The sequence below is a fragment of the Seriola aureovittata genome, chromosome 18 (assembly GCF_021018895.1).
Source record: "Seriola aureovittata isolate HTS-2021-v1 ecotype China chromosome 18, ASM2101889v1, whole genome shotgun sequence".
Classification (NCBI taxonomy): domain Eukaryota; kingdom Metazoa; phylum Chordata; class Actinopteri; order Carangiformes; family Carangidae; genus Seriola; species Seriola aureovittata.
This window is the reverse complement of record NC_079381.1, coordinates 5559247-5583654: the sequence shown is the minus strand read 5'-3', so window position 1 is coordinate 5583654 and position 24408 is coordinate 5559247. Positions and strand designations below refer to the sequence as shown.

General features: G+C 35.5%; 1 protein-coding gene across 2 annotated transcripts in view; it reads left to right on the top strand.

The window, feature by feature from the left end:
- Positions 1-24408, top strand: part of stxbp1a (syntaxin binding protein 1a) — a 50808-nt gene that overhangs the window by 13876 nt on the left and 12524 nt on the right. For both annotated transcript variants that reach the window (XM_056404432.1, XM_056404433.1), the window contains exons 5-17: positions 35-113; positions 2084-2187; positions 4247-4395; positions 5135-5219; positions 5316-5446; positions 5529-5636; positions 5770-5830; positions 6797-6862; positions 7078-7158; positions 7398-7536; positions 7929-8038; positions 8872-8973; positions 9437-9522. In XM_056404432.1, coding sequence (XP_056260407.1) covers positions 35-113; positions 2084-2187; positions 4247-4395; positions 5135-5219; positions 5316-5446; positions 5529-5636; positions 5770-5830; positions 6797-6862; positions 7078-7158; positions 7398-7536; positions 7929-8038; positions 8872-8973; positions 9437-9522 — 1301 coding nt within the window. The remainder of the gene's footprint in view (positions 1-34; positions 114-2083; positions 2188-4246; positions 4396-5134; positions 5220-5315; positions 5447-5528; positions 5637-5769; positions 5831-6796; positions 6863-7077; positions 7159-7397; positions 7537-7928; positions 8039-8871; positions 8974-9436; positions 9523-24408) is intronic.

Sequence of the window (24408 nt, the reverse complement as noted above, 5' to 3'; positions counted from 1 at the left end):
ACGTGACGGTCTGACTCTGTTTCTCCTCCCTCAGTCTGTCCACACCCTCATCGGAGACTTCAAAGACCCTCATTCAGCTAAATACAAGGCAGCCCACGTTTTCTTCACCGACTGTGAGTATAAACAGGAAGAGCTGCTTCGGCACCAAGTCATGAAGTCATTCATCTTTTTTACTTGTTATTATTGTTTGTGTTCTATGCTTTTTGCTTTGTACAATCTAGTAATGTTTTTGTTTTCTTTCCTGGTGTCACTTTGTTTTTCTCCTTGTCACTGCCTCAGTGGCAGATAGGCAGGGTTTCTTTTTGGCTTTTTTATATATAGTACTGTGCAAAAGTTTTAGGCAGGTGTGAAAAAATGCTGTGAACTAAGAATGCTTTCAAAAATATGAATAATATTTATATTATAATAATTTTTTATCAATTTACAAAATGCAAAGTGAGCGAACAAAAGAAAAATCTAAATCAAATCAATATTTGGTGTTACTACCCTTTGCCTTCAAACCAGCATCAATTCTTATGGTACACTTGCACAAAGTCAGGGATTTTGTAGGATTATAGTCAGGTGTATGATCACCCAATTATACCAAACAGGTGCTAATGATCATCAATTTCACATGAAGGTTGAAACACAGTCATTAACTGAAACAGAAACAGCTGTGTAGGAGGCTTAAAACTGGGTGAGGAACAGCCAAACTCTGCTACCAAGGTGAGGTCTTCATGGAAGAGTTGCAGCCAAAACCGCATACCTCCGACATGGAGACAAGGCCCAGCGACTCATCTATGCACGAAAACATAGGAACTGGGGTGCAGAAAAATGGCAGCAGGTGAACTGGACTGATGAGTCAAAATTTGAAATATTTGTCTGTAGCAGAAGGCAGTTTGTTCGCAGAAGGGCTGGAGAGTGGTACAATAACAAGTGTCTGCAGGCAACAGTGAAGCATGGTGGAGGTTCCTTGCAAGTTTGGGGCTGCATTTCTGCAAATGGAGCTGGAGATTTGGTCAGGATTAATGGTGTCCTCAGTGCTGAGGAATACAGGCAGATACTTATCCATCATGCAATACCATCAGGGAGGCGTATGATTGCCCCCAAATTTATTCTGCAGCAGGACGACGACCCCAAACGTACATCTGATATCATTAAGAACTATCTTCAGCGTAAAGAAGAACAAGAAGTCCTGGAAGTGATGGTATGGCCCCCACAGAGCCCTGATCTCAACATCATGGAGTCTGTCTGGGATTACATGAAGAGACAGAAGGATTTGAGGAAGCCTACATCCACAGAAGATCTGTGGATCTCAAAAACTGTGTGCAAGTGTACCTAGAAGAATTGATGCTGTTTTGAAAGCAATGGGTGTTCACACCAAATATTGATTTGATTTAGATTTCTGTTCATTCACTGCATTTTGTTAATTGATTAAAATAAACTAACACTTCCATTTTTGAAAGCATTCTTAGTTTACAGCATTTTTTTCACACCTGCCTAAAACTTTTGCACAGTACTGTATTTGAAGGGACACTTTTTTTTTTTTTTTTTTTTTTTTTTTTTTTTTTTAAAAGTTGTTAGCGCTCTCAGTAGTGGTGAGTGTTGGTTTTTGGGTAAGGTGGTGTGATCTCCCCATTGTCAGATCGTCCTATAGTCACCCTGTGAAATTGCCAACAGCCGATGTGATCGGATTTTTCTCGTATACCCTGAGTGATGACAAATACATTTTTGTGGCTGTTAATGTTTAAACAATCAGTCATCACATATAATATTAGAAATCATAATCTAGTCTGGCAGGTGTGTGTTTGAGGAAGCGCAGGAAGAGAGGATCTCCTAACAAACATCATAAATGAATGACGTGTATCACCCACAACAATGTTAACTCGGTAGTGTTTCCGTGACCAAACATCCTCTGGAAACCTCACTGCAAGTGGAATCCCCCTCTGCACAAAAATACATAGCTGTTTATTACATCCTTAGATCCTGCTTTCCTTCAGTTGCTGTCATTCTGATAAAAGGTTTCGGTTGTGATAAGAGAACAATGATCAGCCATAAAAAATATAAAACTCAAGCTATTGCTGCTTGTTTCCCTCCTCTCCAGCCTGCCCTGATCCTCTGTTCAACGAGCTGGTGAAGAGCCGCGCTTCCAAAACCATAAAGACTCTGACGGAGATCAACATCGCATTCTTGCCCTACGAGTCTCAGGTAGACATCCAGCCGTGTGTGTGTGTGTGAGGTGTGTCTTGCATGGTGACGCTGTTCTGGGGGCTGTTTCAGAATCGAATCAATGAGACACAGTCAGAAAAATTGCATGTTTTCTTTGCTGGTCTTTTCATTGACAAGTGAAGTATTGATATGTAAACAGATGGTTGAGAGAGAGAGAGAGACATTTATGCATCTGGCCCTTGAATTATTGTCCCCTCTTTTTTCCTCTTAAGGCGGTGAATGAAAGGTTGACTTTCATTGTTTGTTAGTGGCTGTGAGTGAAAACCACAGAGAGAGAGAGAAAGAGAGAGATCCAGAGATAGAAAGCTTGAGGAAGAGCAGTGAGAGATCGATTAAGACAGGTGGGAGGAAAGAGATGCAGCAAAGGACGCAGACAGGAATAGCAACAGTGAGGTTATGGGTTGTTAGCGTCAGGGATGGATAAAAAGAGACGGAGAGTGGGAGAGAGAGAGAAACACAAACACACACTCAGGTGGTGGCTTGGCACAATGCTGCTGACTCACCAGTCACTCTGTTTACTGCCAGACTCACTCACACTTGTCACATCGCCTCCCCTCCCTCCCACCTGCCTCTCCACCCTTGCTAAATTTCCAAATTTCCAAATTCCTGCCTCCATCATGTCTTTCCTCCTCCCTCCCTCCCTCCCTCCCTCTGTTTTTTTCATCCCGCCATTCCTCCTTCCCTGCCTTTGCACGTCGCTTGCACTCTCTCTGCTCACCACTTGCACCAAGCTTTTTATTTTTTCCTCTTATTTACTTTCTTTTTATATTTATTCTTTCCCTCCCCCTGACCATATTTTTTCCTAATTTCCCCCTCCCTTCATCCTCCCCTCTCTATCTCCCTCACCTCTCCTTCTGTCCATCCTTTACCCTCTCACTATCTGAAGATGCTGCTCGGCCCACAATGCTTTGCTCCCCTCTTGTCTACTATAATTAATTCAGAGTCAGTGGTTTTCTGCTCCAGGCAAAATGCTGCCTTAAAGCCCCACCCCCACAAGCTGATGCCCTTTCCCCATTGGATGAGTCAGGATCCACACAGGAGGCGGTGGCCAATGGCAGCCAGGCGAACGTAGGGACCCTTCTGCAGCGCAGGAGTGTGGTCATGTGACCGTGGACAGATGGGATGGGAGGAGGGAGTGGTAGTGAGTGATGCAGGAGAGAAGAGGGGAGGAAATCAGAGGAGTGGAAACAAGGAAAGATGAGTGCAGGAGAAAAATAAACAGGCAAGGGGAGAAAGAGGAGGATTGGAAAAAAGAAGAGAAATGAGTAAAGGAAAGGGGAGGAAACGAGGGAGTAGATTAGGAGAGAGGAGAGGAAGGTGGACAAAGGGAGAAGATGGGAGAAGATGAGAAAAGAGGAGGCATAAGACGAGGAAATGAGAGGAACAAGAAGATGAAAGATGAGAGGAAGAGAAAATAGGAATAAGAGGAGAGGGGAGATGAAACTGTGAAATAGGAAGAGAGGAAAGGGGACATAGGGGAGAAGAGGTTAGGAGAGCAGGCAGAGAAGATGAGAGAAGGAGGTTAAGGACATGAGAGAAGGAGAGCAAACAAGGTAGAATGGAGAGGAAAAGGGAGGAGGGAAGAAAAAAGGAGACATGGAAAAAAGATAGAAAAACCGAGGAACAAGAAAATCACAGAGGTGGAAAGAAAATGAGAGGAAAGGAATGAGAGCCTCTCAGAGGAGGCAGACAAAGGAGAAGTGATTAAAGTGTCAAAACAAAGAGCATAAAAACAAAGAAAGGAGAAGAGATAACCACAGAGGAGATGATATACAAGAGTCCGTCCACACTGACCTGCTGACTTTCACACAGACGCTGTGTGATGAATATAATCTGTTGTCATGGTGAAATCAGCATCATGGAATCAGTTCCTGTCAAATACACATGACTGTGCACATTACATAAGAGGAGAAGGTGAAAAAGCTTCAATCAGCTACAGTAGGAAAGCAGCAAACAGTACTATTGGAGCAAAGTGTAAATGTGTGTGTTTGTGTGTGTGTGTGTGTGTGTGTGTGCGCACGCGTGCATGTGTGTGCAGGTGTACTCTCTGGACAATCCAGATGCCTTCCACAGTTTCTACAGCCCCCACAAGACCCAGCTGAAGAACCCGGTGATGGAGAGGCTGGCTGAGCAGCTGGCCACGCTCTGCGCCACCCTGAAGGAGTACCCTGCCGTCAGATACCGAGGGTGAGCAGCAGGGTGCAGCCCTGGGTACAGGCTGGTCATCATTAGCATCTCAAGGCATTCGTGGAAATAGCTGTTTTGGACAGATATGGTGTTGAGGGGAGTCATGGGTGCTACAGTGAGGAGGGGTTCACTGTGGCTTTCTGCTGTCATTTCAAGAGCATTAAGACACGTTTCTATTCGTCCATTTAATTTTGTCTGTTTAAGGTAAAAAGGGAACACTTTTTTCTGTCTAATAACACAGATTAGTTGTATATTAGTGTCATTATTAATGATGTGTTTTGCATCATGATGCATTTCTGCTGGACTGCTGCTGTAAAATAGACGTGACTTTTGTTGTTGTCAGTTATGTGCTTAATGCAAAAGGCTTCTGCACAGAGATGTGTGGGAGGAGAAAACTGATGGTGCTGCAAAGACTCAGAAGGCGTTATAGATCATCTAATGTCCGTTTTTGGAAAGAGTCAGCAAATGTGACTGTTACAGTACTGATTCAGCATGGTTACCAAAATGACTGTTTCCGCTTTGGGACCAGTGTCCTCTGGAACCTGCGGCAGGGACAGAGCTGTTACACACCTGTCAATGTTTTTACTGTCTTTCTTTATTGTTTTGTCTCATCTACCTGTTTGAACGTCAATCTTGTCTTCCTTCCTTCTCCTCTTCACAATTATTTTTTATGTCTGCCCTTTCATGTCTGCCTCCATATGCTTCCATTTGTCTGTCCATCTGTCCGTCATTCTGTCAGGGAGTACAAGGACAACGCCACCCTGGCCCAGCTGGTTCAAGACAAACTGGACGCCTACAAGGCTGACGACCCCACCATGGGAGAGGTCAGCTTGTTCATTTTCTCCTGCTTTTTGATTTGTTCTGTCTTCTCTCGTCATTCTTGTATCTTGTTCTCTCTCTCTCTCTCTCTCTCTTTGTAGGGTCCAGATAAGGCTCGCTCACAGCTGATCATCCTGGACAGGGCGTTTGACCCCGTCTCACCTGTCCTGCATGAGCTCACCTTCCAGGCCATGGGCTACGACCTGCTGCCCATCGAAAACGACGTCTACAAGTACGAAAAACACAATGACGAAACAGATACGTGACTTTGAGGGCTTTGTTAAAGTTTTAATTACGTCTTTTTTCTCCTTCAGGTATGAGACCAGTGGCATCGGAGACTCTCGTGAGAAGGAGGTGCTTCTGCATGAAGACGATGACCTGTGGGTGAGCCTGAGACACAAACACATAGCTGAGGTGTCCCAGTGAGTACATCTGTTTTTTTTCACACTTTATACATGTGTTCAATCAGTCTGTTGATACTGAACGAAGCAATGCTCAAACACTTCTCTCATGTGTTAATGTGCCTCCTTTGCTCTGTGTGTTTCTGTCTTTCAGGGAAGTGACACGCCAGCTGAAGGACTTTTCCTCCAGCAAGAGGATGAACACTGGAGAGAAGGTAAAGAGGAAGCTGGTAGAGTCTGAACATACAGAACGGACACGACAGCATTATTTAACAAGAAAGATCTTTTCTTTCATTTCTCAGAAACTCCTGAGTTCTTGTTTTGATTGCTTGTGCATGGCAAAGTAAATAAATTCAGTGTGGGGGGGAAAAAAAGAGTCAAACACTATTAGAGTAGACAGTATATAAACAGGGTGTATGTTCAGTAACTTTGTAATATGAAATAGCTCTTTTTGCCTAAAGGAATAGTAATGCATTTCAGGAAATATGCAGTTTAATATACTATCGATACCACCCTCATGTCTGGTGATTGGACATGAAGCCGGAACCAGCAGGTGATTAGCTTAGCATAGCATTTACAGTAGACTGGAAACAGATAGCCTTGTAAAACTAGCTTCATATTCAAAGTACAAACATGGGTGTGGTGTCAGTTTTCAAATCTAACTCTTGGCAAGGAGGCAAATTAGCATATTTCCCAACATGTTGAACTATTCCTTTGAATAGACTCAGAAAGTCTCACCAGAATTGAGTTGAATATTATATCTTCACTTATTTAATTTCAGTTGGTAGAGGAAAACAAATGAATCCTGAGGTTTGTGATTCATGTTTTTCATCTTTTGTTTCAGTGTTTTACACATGTTTAGCCAAGGGCGAACTTCCGCACAGGATTGCCTTTAAGTTCATCATCCAGTGTTATTAAGTTCAATCCAGCTGGTCATGAAAGACTTGAGAACAGAGCTGCTTTATGTTTATGAGCTGTTTCTGTTCCCAAATGGTCGACATTTACTTTTAAAACTTAACCCTTCAAGTGCTGAGCAACAACTACTCACTATGTGATTAAACCAATGTAAATATAGTCTGCTACCAAAAATTTTGTCTTTTATCTTATGATGTCTTACACTGTTGGTGACATCATCACGCTGGTGTTATCGTGTAAATCTGTGTTGCTTTTTGTCTCGACAGACCACAATGAGGGATCTGTCCCAGATGCTGAAGAAGATGCCACAGTACCAGAAGGAGCTCAGCAAGGTAAGTTTGGTCACCTCTACGTTTACCTGGTTGTGTGTGTGTGTGTGTGTGTGTGTGTGTGTGTGTGTGTGTGTGTGTGTGTGTGTGTGTGTGTGTGTGTGTGTGTGTGTGTGTGTGTGTGTGTGTGTGTGTGTGTGTGTGTGTGTGTGTGTGTGTGTGTGTGTGTGTGTGAGTGTGAGTGTGTCTGCTGAGTCTGTGTGTTTTGTCTTCTCCAGTACTCCACTCACCTGCAGCTGGCTGAGGACTGCATGAAGCATTACCAGGGAACAGTGGACAAGCTGTGCCGCGTGGAACAGGTGAGAGGAAACGATGAGAGTAGAGTATCGTACATGAATATCACTATGTCATACTGTGCTGTAGATGTGTTTCTTACACACAGATAAATTATGCAGTCATCTTTAAAATGCTTCCTTTGTTGAATCAAAAATAAAAAGCTTTTGCTTTAGTCTCTGGAAACGTGTCCTGGAGGATTTTGTGCCTCTCACACCATCTGAATGAGGAAAACACTGTATGAGACCTGAGTTCTCTGTTGCAGGATTTGGCTATGGGAACAGACGCTGAGGGAGAGAAGATCAAAGACCCCATGAGAGCTATTGTGCCCATCCTGCTGGACGCCAACGTCAGCACATATGACAAGATCCGCATCATCCTGCTCTACATTTTCCTCAAGAACGGTGAGGAGGAGCCCACAGGCGAAATCAAATCTTAAGTTTATAAAACTCTGTTTCAATGCTGGTGAAGTCGTCCCTGTTGAACCCTGTGAACCACTACAGCCTGATGTGAACTTCAGCAAGTCACCTGTCCACCACAAGCTTGTGCAAATGATGTTTCACAAGATACAGATAGAAAAAAGACTGAAAAACACTGACATGCGCTGTTGTAATAAGCTGCTGAAGTTAAGTAACAGGAAGTGCAGTGATATTAAAATGAAATTATTTTATTTTTGCTCTCAAGTAGCAAAACATGAATTCCCCCTCGTAACAGAATAGGCTGAACATATTAAATGTAAACACGTCATGCAGTTGTTTAATATGATGTGTGTGTGTGTGTGTGTGTGTGTGTTCAGGTATTACAGAGGAGAATCTGAACAAGCTGATCCAGCACGCTCAGATCCCACCTGAGGACAGTGAGATCATCACCAACATGGCTCACCTGGGCGTCCCCATCATCACAGATGTAAGATGTTGAACTTTTATCTGTTTTTCTTCTCTCTCTTCTTCTGTGCTTTTTCTTTCAGTCTGTAGGTCTATCAGTCGTCACTTTGCTTTGACGTGCCCTCTCAGTCTTTACTCTTATCTGTAAATGGACCATCTCTTCTTTGATGTCCTAATAGTAATGAGACTTACAGAGTCACACTGTTGTTGCTGTTGTTACAGCTTCATTTACAAATGGAGCTGTGGATTCTTTACATGACTTCCATTGATTTCCAATATTGTAGCATAGCTTTTTGAATTACTGAAGATATTTTTATTAACTTTCTGCCTTCAGTTTATGTGCTGGATATCAGTTTCCTTAAGATGGGTAATCTGTCTCCATGAAATGTAGATGTAGCTGCTTGTTGATGCTGCATTATGTCAAAGCTGTTTAAAGCACAGACTGTTTCAAAGTCTGTCACGATGGTGTGTTCGAGTCCGGGAGGAAATTTGTTGATGTGGCCAATGTGAAACATTTTCAATCCAAGAGATGACCAAACTCAGACACTTAAGCGTCACCACCTCAGAGTGCTCTTCCTATCAATCTGCAGTTACCACCCACAGTAACATAACTTTGACAGAAAGGAAAATGACTAAGTGTTTACAGTGATGGATTACCTCTCATAATCAAGCGTCTCTGCAACATCATTTCTATTGTACTTGACTGACAGTGGCTGCCTGGACACGTGACATGTAGCTGCTGATAAAAGCCGGTTTCACAGAACAGTTTGTGTTCAGTTTCCAGATTTGTGTGTGTGAGAGAGACACAGGTGATTCTGATGATTATTTATCCTTGTTTCTTCTCTCGATCGTCAGTCCACCCTCCGCCGAGGAAAGAAGCTGGACAGGAAGGAGCGTGTGAGCGAGCAGACCTACCAGCTGTCCCGCTGGACACCACTGGTCAAGGACATCATGGAGGTGTGTCTGCAGGGCTTCAATCACCATTTCATCTATCCTACATTTTTGTATATATTATTTATTTTTACATAAAAAGGGCTTTATTTAACCTGCTGTCTCCACTATAGACGTGTTTTTTTTGTTTTTTGTTTTTTTCCTCATGCAAACCTAAATCACGAATCTTAAACAGCAAGCGAATCCATTTGAGTTGAACTGTTTACTTTTCAGTCGACTCACTCCCACTACAACCTGAGTCAAACATCTATTTTAACAGCCTCTCTGTCATCAACTGTGTTTAACCCGTTATTTGTGCAAAGCCAATTCTTCAATGGACCTTCATTATTCAACCATACACGGTTGCTAAGAGACGTGTTGCAAACTGCAAAGCCCCTATTCAAGTGTGTTTGTATGTGTGTGTGTCCGTGTACATAAGGCAGACAATGTGGCTTACAAAGATCTGTTTTGTACTTTTCTCACCCTGCAGGATGCTATTGATGATAAGCTGGACACCAAACACTACCCCTACATCTCCACCCGCTCCTCTGCCTCCTTCAGCACCACTGCAGTCAGGTACACACACACAAAAAAAAAACACACACACACACACACACACACACACACACACACACAAATATATATGCACAGAGTGCATATGTGTTGTATCTTATTGCCTGGTAGTAGCTCTTTTTAAATGATGAAAACAGAAATGGTGGCATTGGATCAATAGTAATTTTGGTAGGGAGATGAGTCTGATGGATCAATACTTGAGAAAAATGGAGAGCAGGGAGGTGCGACTGATGACTGGTAAGTTTGTGAGCCGTGTACAGATCACAGTGCAAAGACAGAAGCTCAAGCACTCACTGACTCTAATGAGGAAGAACATCAATACAGGAGATAACACAGCTTCTTAAAACCGAAATTTTCCACATTCTGATACTGATGCTTTACATTTTTAAAATGACTTTACTGGATTCATGGAAATGTCTGTTTATGACAGTCTGTTTAATTTTACATAGTCACACATACATAGTCATACATATTGAATATCAGCTTAAATATCACAACTCTTAACCAAAATGTATGAAAGCTGACCTGAATACAAGTCATCAGTGTGTGTGTGTGTGTGTGTGTATGTGTCTATGAGGGGTGGCGGTGAAGCCACAGTGAGTTCCTCTAATACATAATTGCACTCCAGTGTTGGAAGCTGCTGGTTTGTATGGATTACAAACCGATCTGCCTCATTTGCTGTCCCTCCCCCACATATACAGACATACCCAGCACTGCTCGGAGGAGATTTACCCAGACGCAGACAAAACCTTGAATGTTGGAGTCTGGTTTTAGATGTGCAGGTAAAATGACAGCTCAGGTTATTTGGTTTATGTTACCACTACAAGACAAAGTTTGACTCCTGAGTGTAGTAACAAACAGTACATAGTTTTGGCTGTTCTTATGTAAAGATCTGTGGCCCAAACAAAAGTAAATGAGCAGTTTTAGCTGTCTAGCTGGAATGGTTTTAGTTGCCTCAACCTTAACCAGGGTTATATTAGTGTTCTAAAAATGCAGATTAAAGTTGCACTATTTTTTGATAATGTTCAATTCCCCACATCTTTGTTACACGTGATCACATTTTGGTTCATGAACATCAGGTGGTCTGCTTTCTGCAAAAGAAAAGAATTAAATCAAGACTGAATTTCTACACAATGTACATTCATGTCAGTGTTACCATATTATGATTAAACTGGTCTTTGTATTTTGCATCGTTGTTCTTCCATAAAATTGGTGCTCTAACATATTAGAGGGGCAGGTAGGCAAAACAACTGTGCATTTTATGACTAAAGCATGAAAGTTTCAGCCCACACCAGTACATCTCTCCCAGAATGCGGGAATAAATTAGGTCCATAAAATGCTTCTTTATAAAAGAAAAATAGATATTTATATAACTGTACACCTACTACACCAGTGTAGTAAGGCATAAAACGCCAAAAAAACATATTTCTATATTAAGGCATAGAAAGTCATAAAAACATCATAGAATGGCAAGGGATCAAACAACATAGTGTAGTAAGGCATAAAATGCCAAAAAACATCATAGTATAGTAAGTCATAAAAATGCCAAAAAAACGTCATAGTATAGTATGGCATAAAAGGTCATAAATACGTCATAGTTATGGCAAGGGATCAAACAACATAGTGTAGTAAGGCATAAAATGCCAAAAAACGTCACAGTATAGTAAGTTATAAAAACTTCATAGAAGGCACAAAAACGTCATAGAATAGGAAGGTATAGGAAACTTTATTGTATATTAAGGCATAGAAAGTCATAAAAACATCATAGTATGGCAAGGGATCAAACAACATAGTGTAGTAAGGCATAAAAATGCCCAAAAACATCATAGTATAGTAAGTCATAAAAATGCCAAAAAAAGGTCATAGTATAGTATGGCATAAAAGGTCATAAAAACGTCATAGTTATGGCAAGGGATCAAACAACATAGTGTAGTAAGGCATAAAATGCCAAAAAACATCATAGTATAGTAAGTCATAAAAATGCCAAAAAAACATCATAGTATATTAAGGCATTAGAACAGCATAGAATAGTCAGGCAAAAACATCATAGTATAGCAAGTTATAAAAGCTTCATAGTATAGTAAGGCATAACAAACAAAATAGCATAGTAAGGCATAGAAAATGTCATTGTATAGTAAGGCATAAAAACTTCATAGTTTATTTAGGCAAAAAAACAACATAGTATATTGAGGCATAAAAACGTCACAGTATAGTAAGTTATAAAAACTTCATAGAAGGCACAAAAACGTCATAGAATAGGAAGTTATAGGAAACTTTATTGTATATTAAGGCATAGAAAGTCATAAAAACATCATAGTATGGCAAGGGATCAAACAACAGCGTGTAGTAAGGCATAAAATGCCAAAAAACATCATAGTATAGTAAGTCATAAAAATGCCAAAAAAAGGTCATAGTATAGTATGGCATAAAAGGTCATAAAAACATCATAGTTATGGCAAGGGATCAAACAACATAGTGTAGTAAGGCATAAAATGCCAAAAAACATCATAGTATAGTAAGTCATAAAAATGCCAAAAAACGTCATAGTATAGTATGGCATAAAACGCCAAAAAAACATATTTCTATATTAAGGCATAGAAAGTCATAAAAACATCATAGAATGGCAAGGGATCGAACAACATAGTTTAGTAAGGCATAAAATGCCAAAAAACATCATAGTATAGTAAGTCATAAAAATGCCAAAAAACGTCATAGTATAGTATGGCATAAAACGCCAAAAAAACATATTTCTATATTAAGGCATAGAAAGTCATAAAAACATCATAGTATGGCAAGGGATCAAACAACATAGTGTAGTAAGGCATAAAATACCCAAAAACGTCATAGTATAGTATGGCATAAACGCCAAAAAAACATATTTCTATATTAAGGCATAGAAAGTCATAAAAACATCATAGTATGGCAAGGGATCAAACAACATAATGTAGTAAGGCATAAAATGCCAAAAAACATCATAGTATAGTAAGTCATAAAAATGCCAAAAAACGTCATAGTATAGTATGGCATAAAACGCCAAAAAAAAATATTTCTATATTAAGGCATAGAAAGTCATAAAAACATCATAGTATGGCAAGGGATCAAACAACATAGTGTAGTAAGGCATAAAATACCCAAAAACATCATAGTATAGTAAGTCATAAAAATGCCAAAAAAAGTCATAGTATAGTATGGCATAAAAGGTCATAAAAACGTCATAGTTATGGCAAGGGATCAAACAACATAGTGTAGTAAGGCATAAAATGCCAAAAAACATCATAGTATAGTAAGTCATAAAAATGCCAAAAAACGTCATAGTATAGTATGGCATAAAACGCCAAAAAAACATATTTCTATATTAAGGCATAGAAAGTCATAAAAACATCATAGAATGGCAAGGGATCGAACAACATAGTTTAGTAAGGCATAAAATGCCAAAAAACATCATAGTATAGTAAGTCATAAAAATGCCAAAAAACGTCATAGTATAGTATGGCATAAAACGCCAAAAAAACATATTTCTATATTAAGGCATAGAAAGTCATAAAAACATCATAGAATGGCAAGGGATCAAACAACATAGTGTAGTAAGGCATAAAATGCCAAAAAACATCATAGTATAGTAAGTCATAAAAATGCCAAAAAACGTCATAGTATAGTATGGCACAAAACGCCCCCAAAAAATATTTCTATATTAATGCATAGAAAGTCATAAAAACATCATAGAATGGCAAGGGATCAAACAACATAGTGTAGTAAGGCATAAAATGCCAAAAAACATCATAGTATAGTAAGTCATAAAAATGCCAAAAAACGTCATAGTATAGTATGGCATAAAACGCCAAAAAAACATATTTCTATATTAAGGCATAGAAAGTCATAAAAACATCATAGTATGGCAAGGGATCGAACAACATAGTTTAGTAAGGCATAAAAATGCCAAAAAACATCATAGTATAGTAAGTCATAAAAATGCCAAAAAAAACGTCATAGTATATTAAGGCATTAAAACAGCATAGAATAGTCAGGCAAAAAACATCATAGTATAACAAGTTATAAAAGCTTTATAGTATAGTAAGGCATAACAAACAAAATAGCATAGTAAGGCATAGAAAATGTCAATGTATAGTAAGGCATAAAAACTTCATAGTTTATTAAGGCAAAAAAACAACATAGTATAGTGAGGCATAAAAACGTCACAGTATAGTAAGTTATAAAAACTTCATAGAAGGCACAAAAACGTCATAGAATAGGAAGGTATAGAAAACTTTATTATATATTGAGGCATAGAAAGTCATAAAAACATCATAGTATGGCAAGGGATCAAACAACAGCGTGTAGTAAGGCATAAAATGCCAAAAAACATCATAGTATAGTAAGTCATAAAAATGCCAAAAAACGTCATAGTATAGTATGGCATAAAACGCCAAAAAAACATATTTCTATATTAAGGCATAGAAAGTCATAAAAACATCATAGTATGGCAAGGGATCAAACAACATAGTGTAATAAGGCATAAAAATGCCCAAAAACGTCATAGTATAGTATGGCATAAAACGCCAAAAAAACATATTTCTATATTAAGGCATAGAAAGTCATAAAAACATCATAGTATGGCTAGGGATCAAACAACATGGTGTAATAAGGCATAAAAATGCCAAAAAACGTCATAGTATAGTATGGCATAAAACGCCAAAAAAACATATTTCTATATTAAGGCATAGAAAGTCATAAAAACATCATAGAATGGCAAGGGATCGAACAACATAGTTTAGTAAGGCATAAAATGCCAAAAAACATCATAGTATAGTAAGTCATAAAAATGCCAAAAAACGTCATAGTATAGTATGGCATAAAACGCCAAAAAAACATATTTCTATATTAAGGCATAGAAAGTCATAAAAACATCATAGTATGGCTAGGGATCAAACAACATAGTGTAATAAGGCATAAAAATGCCCAAAAACGTCATAGTATAGTATGGCATAAAACGCCAAAAAAACATATTTCTATATTAAGGCATAGAAAGTCATAAAAACATCATAGTATGGCAAGGGATCAAACAACATAGTGTAGTAAGGCATAAAATGCCAAAAAACATCATAGTATAGTAAGTCATAAAAATGCCAAAAAACGTCATAGTATAGTAAGTCATAAAAATGCCAAAAAACGTCATAGTATAGTATGGCATAAAACGCCAAAAAAACATATTTCTATATTAAGGCATAGAAAGTCATAAAAACATCATAGTATGGTAAGGGATCAAACAACATAGTGTAGTAAGGCATAAAAATGCCCAAAAACATCATAGTATAGTAAGTCATAAAAATGCCAAAAAAAGTCATAGTATAGTATGGCATAAAAGGTCATAAAAACGTCATAGTTATGGCAAGGGATCAAACAACATAGTGTAGTAAGGCATAAAATGCCAAAAAACATCATAGTATAGTAAGTCATAAAAATGCCAAAAAAACGTCATAGTATATTAAGGCATTAAAACAGCATAGAATAGTCAGGCAAAAAACATCATAGTATAACAAGTTATAAAAGCTTTATAGTATAGTAAGGCATAACAAACAAAATAGCATAGTAAGGCATAGAAAATGTCAATGTATAGTAAGGCATAAAAACTTCATAGTTTATTAAGGCAAAAAAACAACATAGTATAGTGAGGCATAAAAACGTCACAGTATAGTAAGTTATAAAAACTTCATAGAAGGCACAAAAACGTCATAGAATAGGAAGGTATAGAAAACTTTATTATATATTGAGGCATAGAAAGTCATAAAAACATCATAGTATGGCAAGGGATCAAACAACATAGTGTAGTAAGGCATAAAAATGCCCAAAAACATCATAGTATAGTAAGTCATAAAAATGCCAAAAAAACGTCATAGTATAGTATGGCATAAAAGGTCATAAAAACGTCATAGTTATGGCAAGGGATCAAACAACATAGTGTAGTAAGGCATAAAATGCCAAAAAACATCATAGTATAGTAAGTCATAAAAATGCCAAAAAACGTCATAGTATAGTATGGCATAAAACGCCAAAAAAACATATTTCTATATTAAGGCATAGAAAGTCATAAAAACATCATAGAATGGCAAGGGATCGAACAACATAGTTTAGTAAGGCATAAAAATGCCAAAAAAACATCATAGTATAGTAAGTCATAAAAATGCCAAAAAACGTCATAGTATAGTAAGTCATAAAAATGCCAAAAAACGTCATAGTATAGTATGGCATAAAAGGTCATAAAAACGTCATAGAATGGCAAGGGATCAAACAACATAGTGTAGTAAGGCATAAAAATGCCAAAAAAACATCATAGTATAGTAAGTCATAAAAATGCCAAAAAACGTCATAGTATAGTATGGCATAAAACGCCAAAAAAACATATTTCTATATTAAGCATAGAAAGTCATAAAAACATCATAGTATGGCAAGGGATCAAACAACATAGTGTAATAAGGCATAAAAATGCCAAAAACGTCATAGTATAGTATGGCATAAAACGCCAAAAAAACATATTTCTATATTAAGGCATAGAAAGTCATAAAAACATCATAGTATGGCAAGGGATCAAACAACATAGTGTAGTAAGGCATAAAATGCCAAAAAACATCATAGTATAGTAAGTCATAAAAATGCCAAAAAACGTCATAGTATAGTATGGCATAAAACGCCAAAAAAAAATATTTCTATATTAAGGCATAGAAAGTCATAAAAACATCATAGTATGGCAAGGGATCAAACAACATAGTGTAATAAGGCATAAAAATGCCCAAAAACGTCATAGTATAGTATGGCATAAAACGCCAAAAAAACATATTTCTATATTAAGGCATAGAAAGTCATAAAAACATCATAGTATGGCAAGGGATCAAACAACATAGTGTAGTAAGGCATAAAAATGCCAAAAAACATCATAGTATAGTAAGTCATAAAAATGCCAAAAAACGTCATAGTATAGTATGGCATAAAACGCCAAAAAAACATATTTCTATATTAAGGCATAGAAAGTCATAAAAACATCATAGAATGGCAAGGGATCGAACAACATAGTTTAGTAAGGCATAAAATGCCAAAAAACATCATAGTATAGTAAGTCATAAAAATGCCAAAAAACGTCATAGTATAGTAAGTCATAAAAATGCCAAAAAACGTCATAGTATAGTATGGCATAAAAGGTCATAAAAACGTCATAGAATGGCAAGGGATCAAACAACATAGTGTAGTAAGGCATAAAATGCCAAAAAACATCATAGTATAGTAAGTCATAAAAATGCCAAAAAACGTCATAGTATAGTATGGCATAAAACGCCAAAAAAAAATATTTCTATATTAAGGCATAGAAAGTCATAAAAACATCATAGAATGGCAAGGGATCGATCAACATAGTTTAGTAAGGCATAAAAATGCCAAAAAACATCATAGTATAGTAAGTCATAAAAATGCCAAAAAACGTCATAGTATAGTATGGCATAAAACGCCAAAAAAACATATTTCTATATTAAGGCATAGAAAGTCATAAAAACATCATAGTATGGCAAGGGATCAAACAACATAGTGTAATAAGGCATAAAAATGCCAAAAACGTCATAGTATAGTATGGCATAAAACGCCAAAAAAACATATTTCTATATTAAGGCATAGAAAGTCATAAAAACATCATAGTATGGCAAGGGATCAAACAACATAGTGTAGTAAGGCATAAAATGCCAAAAAACATCATAGTATAGTAAGTCATAAAAATGCCAAAAAACGTCATAGTATAGTATGGCATAAAAGCCAAAAAAACATATTTCTATATTAAGGCATAGAAAGTCATAAAAACAACATAGTATGGCAAGGGATCAAACAACATAGTGTAGTAAGGCATAAAATGCCAAAAAACATCATAGTATAGTAAGTCATAAAAATGCCAAAAAACGTCATAGTATAGTATGGCATAAAACGCCAAAAAAAAATATTTCTATATTAAGGCATAGAAAGTCATAAAAACATCATAGTATGGCAAGGGATCAAACAACATAGTGTAATAAGGCATAAAAATGCCCAAAAACGTCATAGTATAGTATGGCATAAAACGCCAAAAAAACATATTTCTATATTAAGGCATAGAAAGTCATAAAAACATCATAGTATGGCAAGGGATCAAACAACATAGTGTAGTAAGGCATAAAATGCCAAAAAACATCATAGTATAGTAAGTCATAAAAATGCCAAAAAACGTCATAGTATAGTATGGCACAAAACGCCCCCAAAAAATATTTCTATATTAATGCATAGAAAGTCATAAAAACATCATAGAATGGCAAGGGATCAAACAACATAGTGTAGTAAGGCATAAAATGCCAAAAAACATCATAGTATAGTAAGTCATAAAAATGCCAAAAAACGTCATTGTATAGTATGGCATAAAACGCCAAAAAAACATATTTCTATATTAAGGCATAGAAAGTCATAAAAACATCATAGTATGGCAAGGGATCAAACAACATAGTGTAGTAAGGCATAAAAATGCCCAAAAACATCATAGTATAGTAAGTCATAAAAATGCCAAAAAACGTCATAGTATAGTATGGCATAAAACGCCCAAAAAACATATTTCTATATTAAGGCATAGAAAGTCATAAAAACATCATAGAATGGCAAGGGATCGAACAACATAGTTTAGTAAGGCATAAAATGCCAAAAAACATCATAGTATAGTAAGTCATAAAAATGCCAAAAAACGTCATAGTATAGTAAGTCATAAAAATGCCAAAAAACGTCATAGTATAGTAAGGCATAAAAGTCATAAAAAGTCATAAAAACATCATAGAATGGCAAGGGATCAAACAACATAGTGTAGTAAGGCATAAAATGCCAAAAAACATCATAGTATAGTAAGTCATAAAAATGCCAAAAAACGTCATAGTATAGTAAGTCATAAAAATGCCAAAAAACGTCATAGTATAGTATGGCATAAAAGGTCATAAAAACGTCATAGAATGGCAAGGGATCAAACAACATAGTGTAGTAAGGCATAAAATGCCAAAAAACATCATAGTATAGTAAGTCATAAAAATGCCAAAAAACGTCATAGTATAGTATGGCATAAAACGCCAAAAAAACATATTTCTATATTAAGGCATAGAAAGTCATAAAAACATCATAGTATGGCAAGGGATCAAACAACATAGTGTAATAAGGCATAAAAATGCCCAAAAACGTCATAGTATAGTATGGCATAAAACGCCAAAAAAACATATTTCTATATTAAGGCATAGAAAGTCATAAAAACATCATAGTATGGCAAGGGATCAAACAACATAGTGTAGTAAGGCATAAAATGCCAAAAAACATCATAGTATAGTAAGTCATAAAAATGCCAAAAAACGTCATAGTATAGTATGGCATAAAACGCCAAAAAAACATATTTCTATATTAAGGCATAGAAAGTCATAAAAACATCATAGTATGGCAAGGGATCAAACAACATAGTGTAATAAGGCATAAAAATGCCCAAAAACGTCATAGTATAGTATGGCATAAAACGCCAAAAAAACATATTTCTATATTAAGGCATAGAAAGTCATAAAAACATCATAGTATGGCAAGGGATCAAACAACATAGTGTAGTAAGGCATAAAATGCCAAAAAACATCATAGTATAGTAAGTCATAAAAATGCCAAAAAACGTCATAGTATAGTATGGCATAAAACGCCAAAAAAAAATATTTCTATATTAAGGCATAGAAAGTCATAAAAACATCATAGTATGGCAAGGGATCAAACAACATAGTGTAGTAAGGCATAAAATGCCAAAAAACATCATAGTATAGTAAGTCATAAAAATGCCAAAAAACGTCATAGTATAGTATGGCATAAAACGCCAAAAAAACATATTTCTATATTAAGGCATAGAAAGTCATAAAAACATCATAGTATGGCAAGGGATCAAACAACATAGTGTAATAAGGCATAAAAATGCCAAAAACGTCATAGTATAGTATGGCATAAAACGCCAAAAAAACATATTTCTATATTAAGGCATAGAAAGTCATAAAAACATCCTAGTATGGCAAGGGATCAAACAACATAGTGTAGTAAGGCATAAAATGCCAAAAAACATCATAGTATAGTAAGTCATAAAAATGCCAAAAAACGTCATAGTATAGTATGGCATAAAAGCCAAAAAAACATATTTCTATATTAAGGCATAGAAAGTCATAAAAACAACATAGTATGGCAAGGGATCAAACAACATAGTGTAGTAAGGCATAAAATGCCAAAAAACATCATAGTATAGTAAGTCATAAAAATGCCAAAAAACGTCATAGTATAGTATGGCATAAAACGCCAAAAAAAAAAATTTTCTATATTAAGGCATAGAAAGTCATAAAAACATCATAGTATGGCAAGGATCAAACAACATAGTGTAATAAGGCATAAAAATGCCCAAAAACGTCATAGTATAGTATGGCATAAAACGCCAAAAAAACATATTTCTATATTAAGGCATAGAAAGTCATAAAAACATCATAGTATGGCAAGGGATCAAACAACATAGTGTAGTAAGGCATAAAATGCCAAAAAACATCATAGTATAGTAAGTCATAAAAATGCCAAAAAACGTCATAGTATAGTATGGCACAAAACGCCCCAAAAAATATTTCTATATTAATGCATAGAAAGTCATAAAAACATCATAGAATGGCAAGGGATCAAACAACATAGTGTAGTAAGGCATAAAAATGCCAAAAAACATCATAGTATAGTAAGTCATAAAAATGCCAAAAAACGTCATTGTATAGTATGGCATAAAACGCCAAAAAAACATATTTCTATATTAAGCATAGAAAGTCATAAAAACATCATAGTATGGCAAGGGATCAAACAACATAGTGTAGTAAGGCATAAAAATGCCAAAAACATCATAGTATAGTAAGTCATAAAAATGCCAAAAAACGTCATAGTATAGTATGGCATAAAACGCCAAAAAACATATTTCTATATTAAGGCATAGAAAGTCATAAAAACATCATAGAATGGCAAGGGATCGAACAACATAGTTTAGTAAGGCATAAAAATGCCAAAAACATCATAGTATAGTAAGTCATAAAAATGCCAAAAAACGTCATAGTATAGTAAGTCATAAAAATGCCAAAAAACGTCATAGTATAGTATGGCATAAAAGGTCATAAAAACGTCATAGAATGGCAAGGGATCAAACAACATAGTGTAGTAAGGCATAAAATGCCAAAAAACATCATAGTATAGTAAGTCATAAAAATGCCAAAAAACGTCATAGTATAGTAAGTCATAAAAATGCCAAAAAACGTCATAGTATAGTATGGCATAAAAGGTCATAAAAACGTCATAGAATGGCAAGGGATCAAACAACATAGTGTAGTAAGGCATAAAATGCCAAAAAACATCATAGTATAGTAAGTCATAAAAATGCCAAAAAACGTCATAGTATAGTATGGCATAAAACGCCAAAAAAACATATTTCTATATTAAGGCATAGAAAGTCATAAAAACATCATAGTATGGCAAGGGATCAAACAACATAGTGTAATAAGGCATAAAAATGCCCAAAAACGTCATAGTATAGTAAGTCATAAAAATGCCAAAAAACGTCATAGTATAGTATGGCATAAAAGGTCATAAAAACGTCATAGAATGGCAAGGGATCAAACAACATAGTGTAGTAAGGCATAAAATGCCAAAAAACATCATAGTATAGTAAGTCATAAAAATGCCAAAAAACGTCATAGTATAGTATGGCATAAAACGCCAAAAAAAAAATTTTCTATATTAAGGCATAGAAAGTCATAAAAACATCATAGTATGGCAAGGGATCAAACAACATAGTGTAGTAAGGCATAAAAATGCCCAAAAACATCATAGTATAGTAAGTCATAAAAATGCCAAAAAACGTCATAGTATAGTATGGCATAAAACGCCAAAAAAACATATTTCTATATTAAGGCATAGAAAGTCATAAAAACATCATAGTATGGCAAGGGATCAAACAACATAGTGTAATAAGGCATAAAAATGCCCAAAAACGTCATAGTATAGTATGGCATAAACGCCAAAAAAACATATTTCTATATTAAGGCATAGAAAGTCATAAAAACATCATAGTATGGCAAGGGATCAAACAACATAGTGTAGTAAGGCATAAAATGCCAAAAAACATCATAGTATAGTAAGTCATAAAAATGCCAAAAAACGTCATAGTATAGTATGGCATAAAACGCCAAAAAAAAAATTTTCTATATTAAGGCATAGAAAGTCATAAAAACATCATAGTATGGCAAGGGATCAAACAACATAGTGTAGTAAGGCATAAAAATGCCAAAAAACATCATAGTATAGTAAGTCATAAAAATGCCAAAAAACGTCATAGTATAGTATGGCATAAAACGCCAAAAAAAAAATTTTCTATATTAAGGCATAGAAAGTCATAAAAACATCATAGAATGGCAAGGGATCGAACAACATAGTTTAGTAAGGCATAAAAATGCCAAAAAAATCATAGTATAGTAAGTCATAAAAATGCCAAAAAACGTCATAGTATAGTAAGTCATAAAAATGCCAAAAAACGTCATAGTATAGTATGGCATAAAAGGTCATAAAAACGTCATAGAATGGCAAGGGATCAAACAACATAGTGTAGTAAGGCATAAAATGCCAAAAAACATCATAGTATAGTAAGTCATAAAAATGCCAAAAAACGTCATAGTATAGTATGGCATAAAACGCCAAAAAAACATATTTCTATATTAAGGCATAGAAAGTCATAAAAACATCATAGAATGGCAAAGGATCGATCAACATAGTTTAGTAAGGCATAAAATGCCAAAAAACATCATAGTATAGTAAGTCATAAAAATGCCAAAAAACGTCATAGTATAGTATGGCATAAAACGCCAAAAAAACATATTTCTATATTAAGGCATAGAAAGTCATAAAAACATCATAGTATGGCAAGGGATCAAACAACATAGTGTAATAAGGCATAAAAATGCCCAAAAACGTCATAGTATAGTATGGCATAAAACGCCAAAAAAACATATTTCTATATTAAGGCATAGAAAGTCATAAAAACATCCTAGTATGGCAAGGGATCAAACAACATAGTGTAGTAAGGCATAAAATGCCAAAAAACATCATAGTATAGTAAGTCATAAAAATGCCAAAAAACGTCATAGTATAGTATGGCATAAAAGCCAAAAAAACATATTTCTATATTAAGGCATAGAAAGTCATAAAAACAACATAGTATGGCAAGGGATCAAACAACATAGTGTAGTAAGGCATAAAATGCCAAAAAACATCATAGTATAGTAAGTCATAAAAATGCCAAAAAACGTCATAGTATAGTATGGCATAAAACGCCAAAAAAAAAAATTTTCTATATTAAGGCATAGAAAGTCATAAAAACATCATAGTATGGCAAGGGATCAAACAACATAGTGTAATAAGGCATAAAAATGCCCAAAAACGTCATAGTATAGTATGGCATAAAACGCCAAAAAAACATATTTCTATATTAAGGCATAGAAAGTCATAAAAACATCATAGTATGGCAAGGGATCAAACAACATAGTGTAGTAAGGCATAAAATGCCAAAAAACATCATAGTATAGTAAGTCATAAAAATGCCAAAAAACGTCATAGTATAGTATGGCATAAAACGCCAAAAAACATATTTCTATATTAATGCATAGAAAGTCATAAAAACATCATAGAATGGCAAGGGATCAAACAACATAGTGTAGTAAGGCATAAAATGCCAAAAAACATCATAGTATAGTAAGTCATAAAAATGCCAAAAAACGTCATAGTATAGTATGGCATAAAACGCCAAAAAAACATATTTCTATATTAAGGCATAGAAAGTCATAAAAACATCATAGTATGGCAAGGGATCAAACAACATAGTGTAGTAAGGCATAAAATGCCAAAAAACATCATAGTATAGTAAGTCATAAAAATGCCAAAAAAAACGTCATAGTATATTAAGGCATTAAAACAGCATAGAATAGTCAGGCAAAAAACATCATAGTATAACAAGTTATAAAAGCTTTATAGTATAGTAAGGCATAACAAACAAAATAGCATAGTAAGGCATAGAAAATGTCAATGTATAGTAAGGCATAAAAACTTCATAGTTTATTAAGGCAAAAAAACAACATAGTATAGTGAGGCATAAAAACGTCACAGTATAGTAAGTTATAAAAACTTCATAGAAGGCACAAAAACGTCATAGAATAGGAAGGTATAGAAAACTTTATTATATATTGAGGCATAGAAAGTCATAAAAACATCATAGTATGGCAAGGGATCAAACAACAGCGTGTAGTAAGGCATAAAATGCCAAAAAACATCATAGTATAGTAAGTCATAAAAATGCCAAAAAATGTCATAGTATAGTATGGCATAAAACGCCAAGAAAATATATTTCTATATTAAGGCATAGAAAGTCATAAAAACATCATAGTATGGCAAGGGATCAAACAACATAGTGTAGTAAGGCATAAAAATGCCCAAAAACATCATAGTATAGTAAGTCATAAAAATGCCAAAAAAACGTCATAGTATGGCATAAAAGGTCATAAAAACGTCATAGTTATGGCAAGGGATCAAACAACATAGTGTAGTAAGGCATAAAATGCCAAAAAACATCATAGTATAGTAAGTCATAAAAATGCCAAAAAACGTCATAGTATAGTATGGCATAAAACGCCAAAAAAACATATTTCTATATTAAGGCATAGAAAGTCATAAAAACATCATAGAATGGCAAGGGATCGATCAACATAGTTTAGTAAGGCATAAAATGCCAAAAAACATCATAGTATAGTAAGTCATAAAAATGCCAAAAAA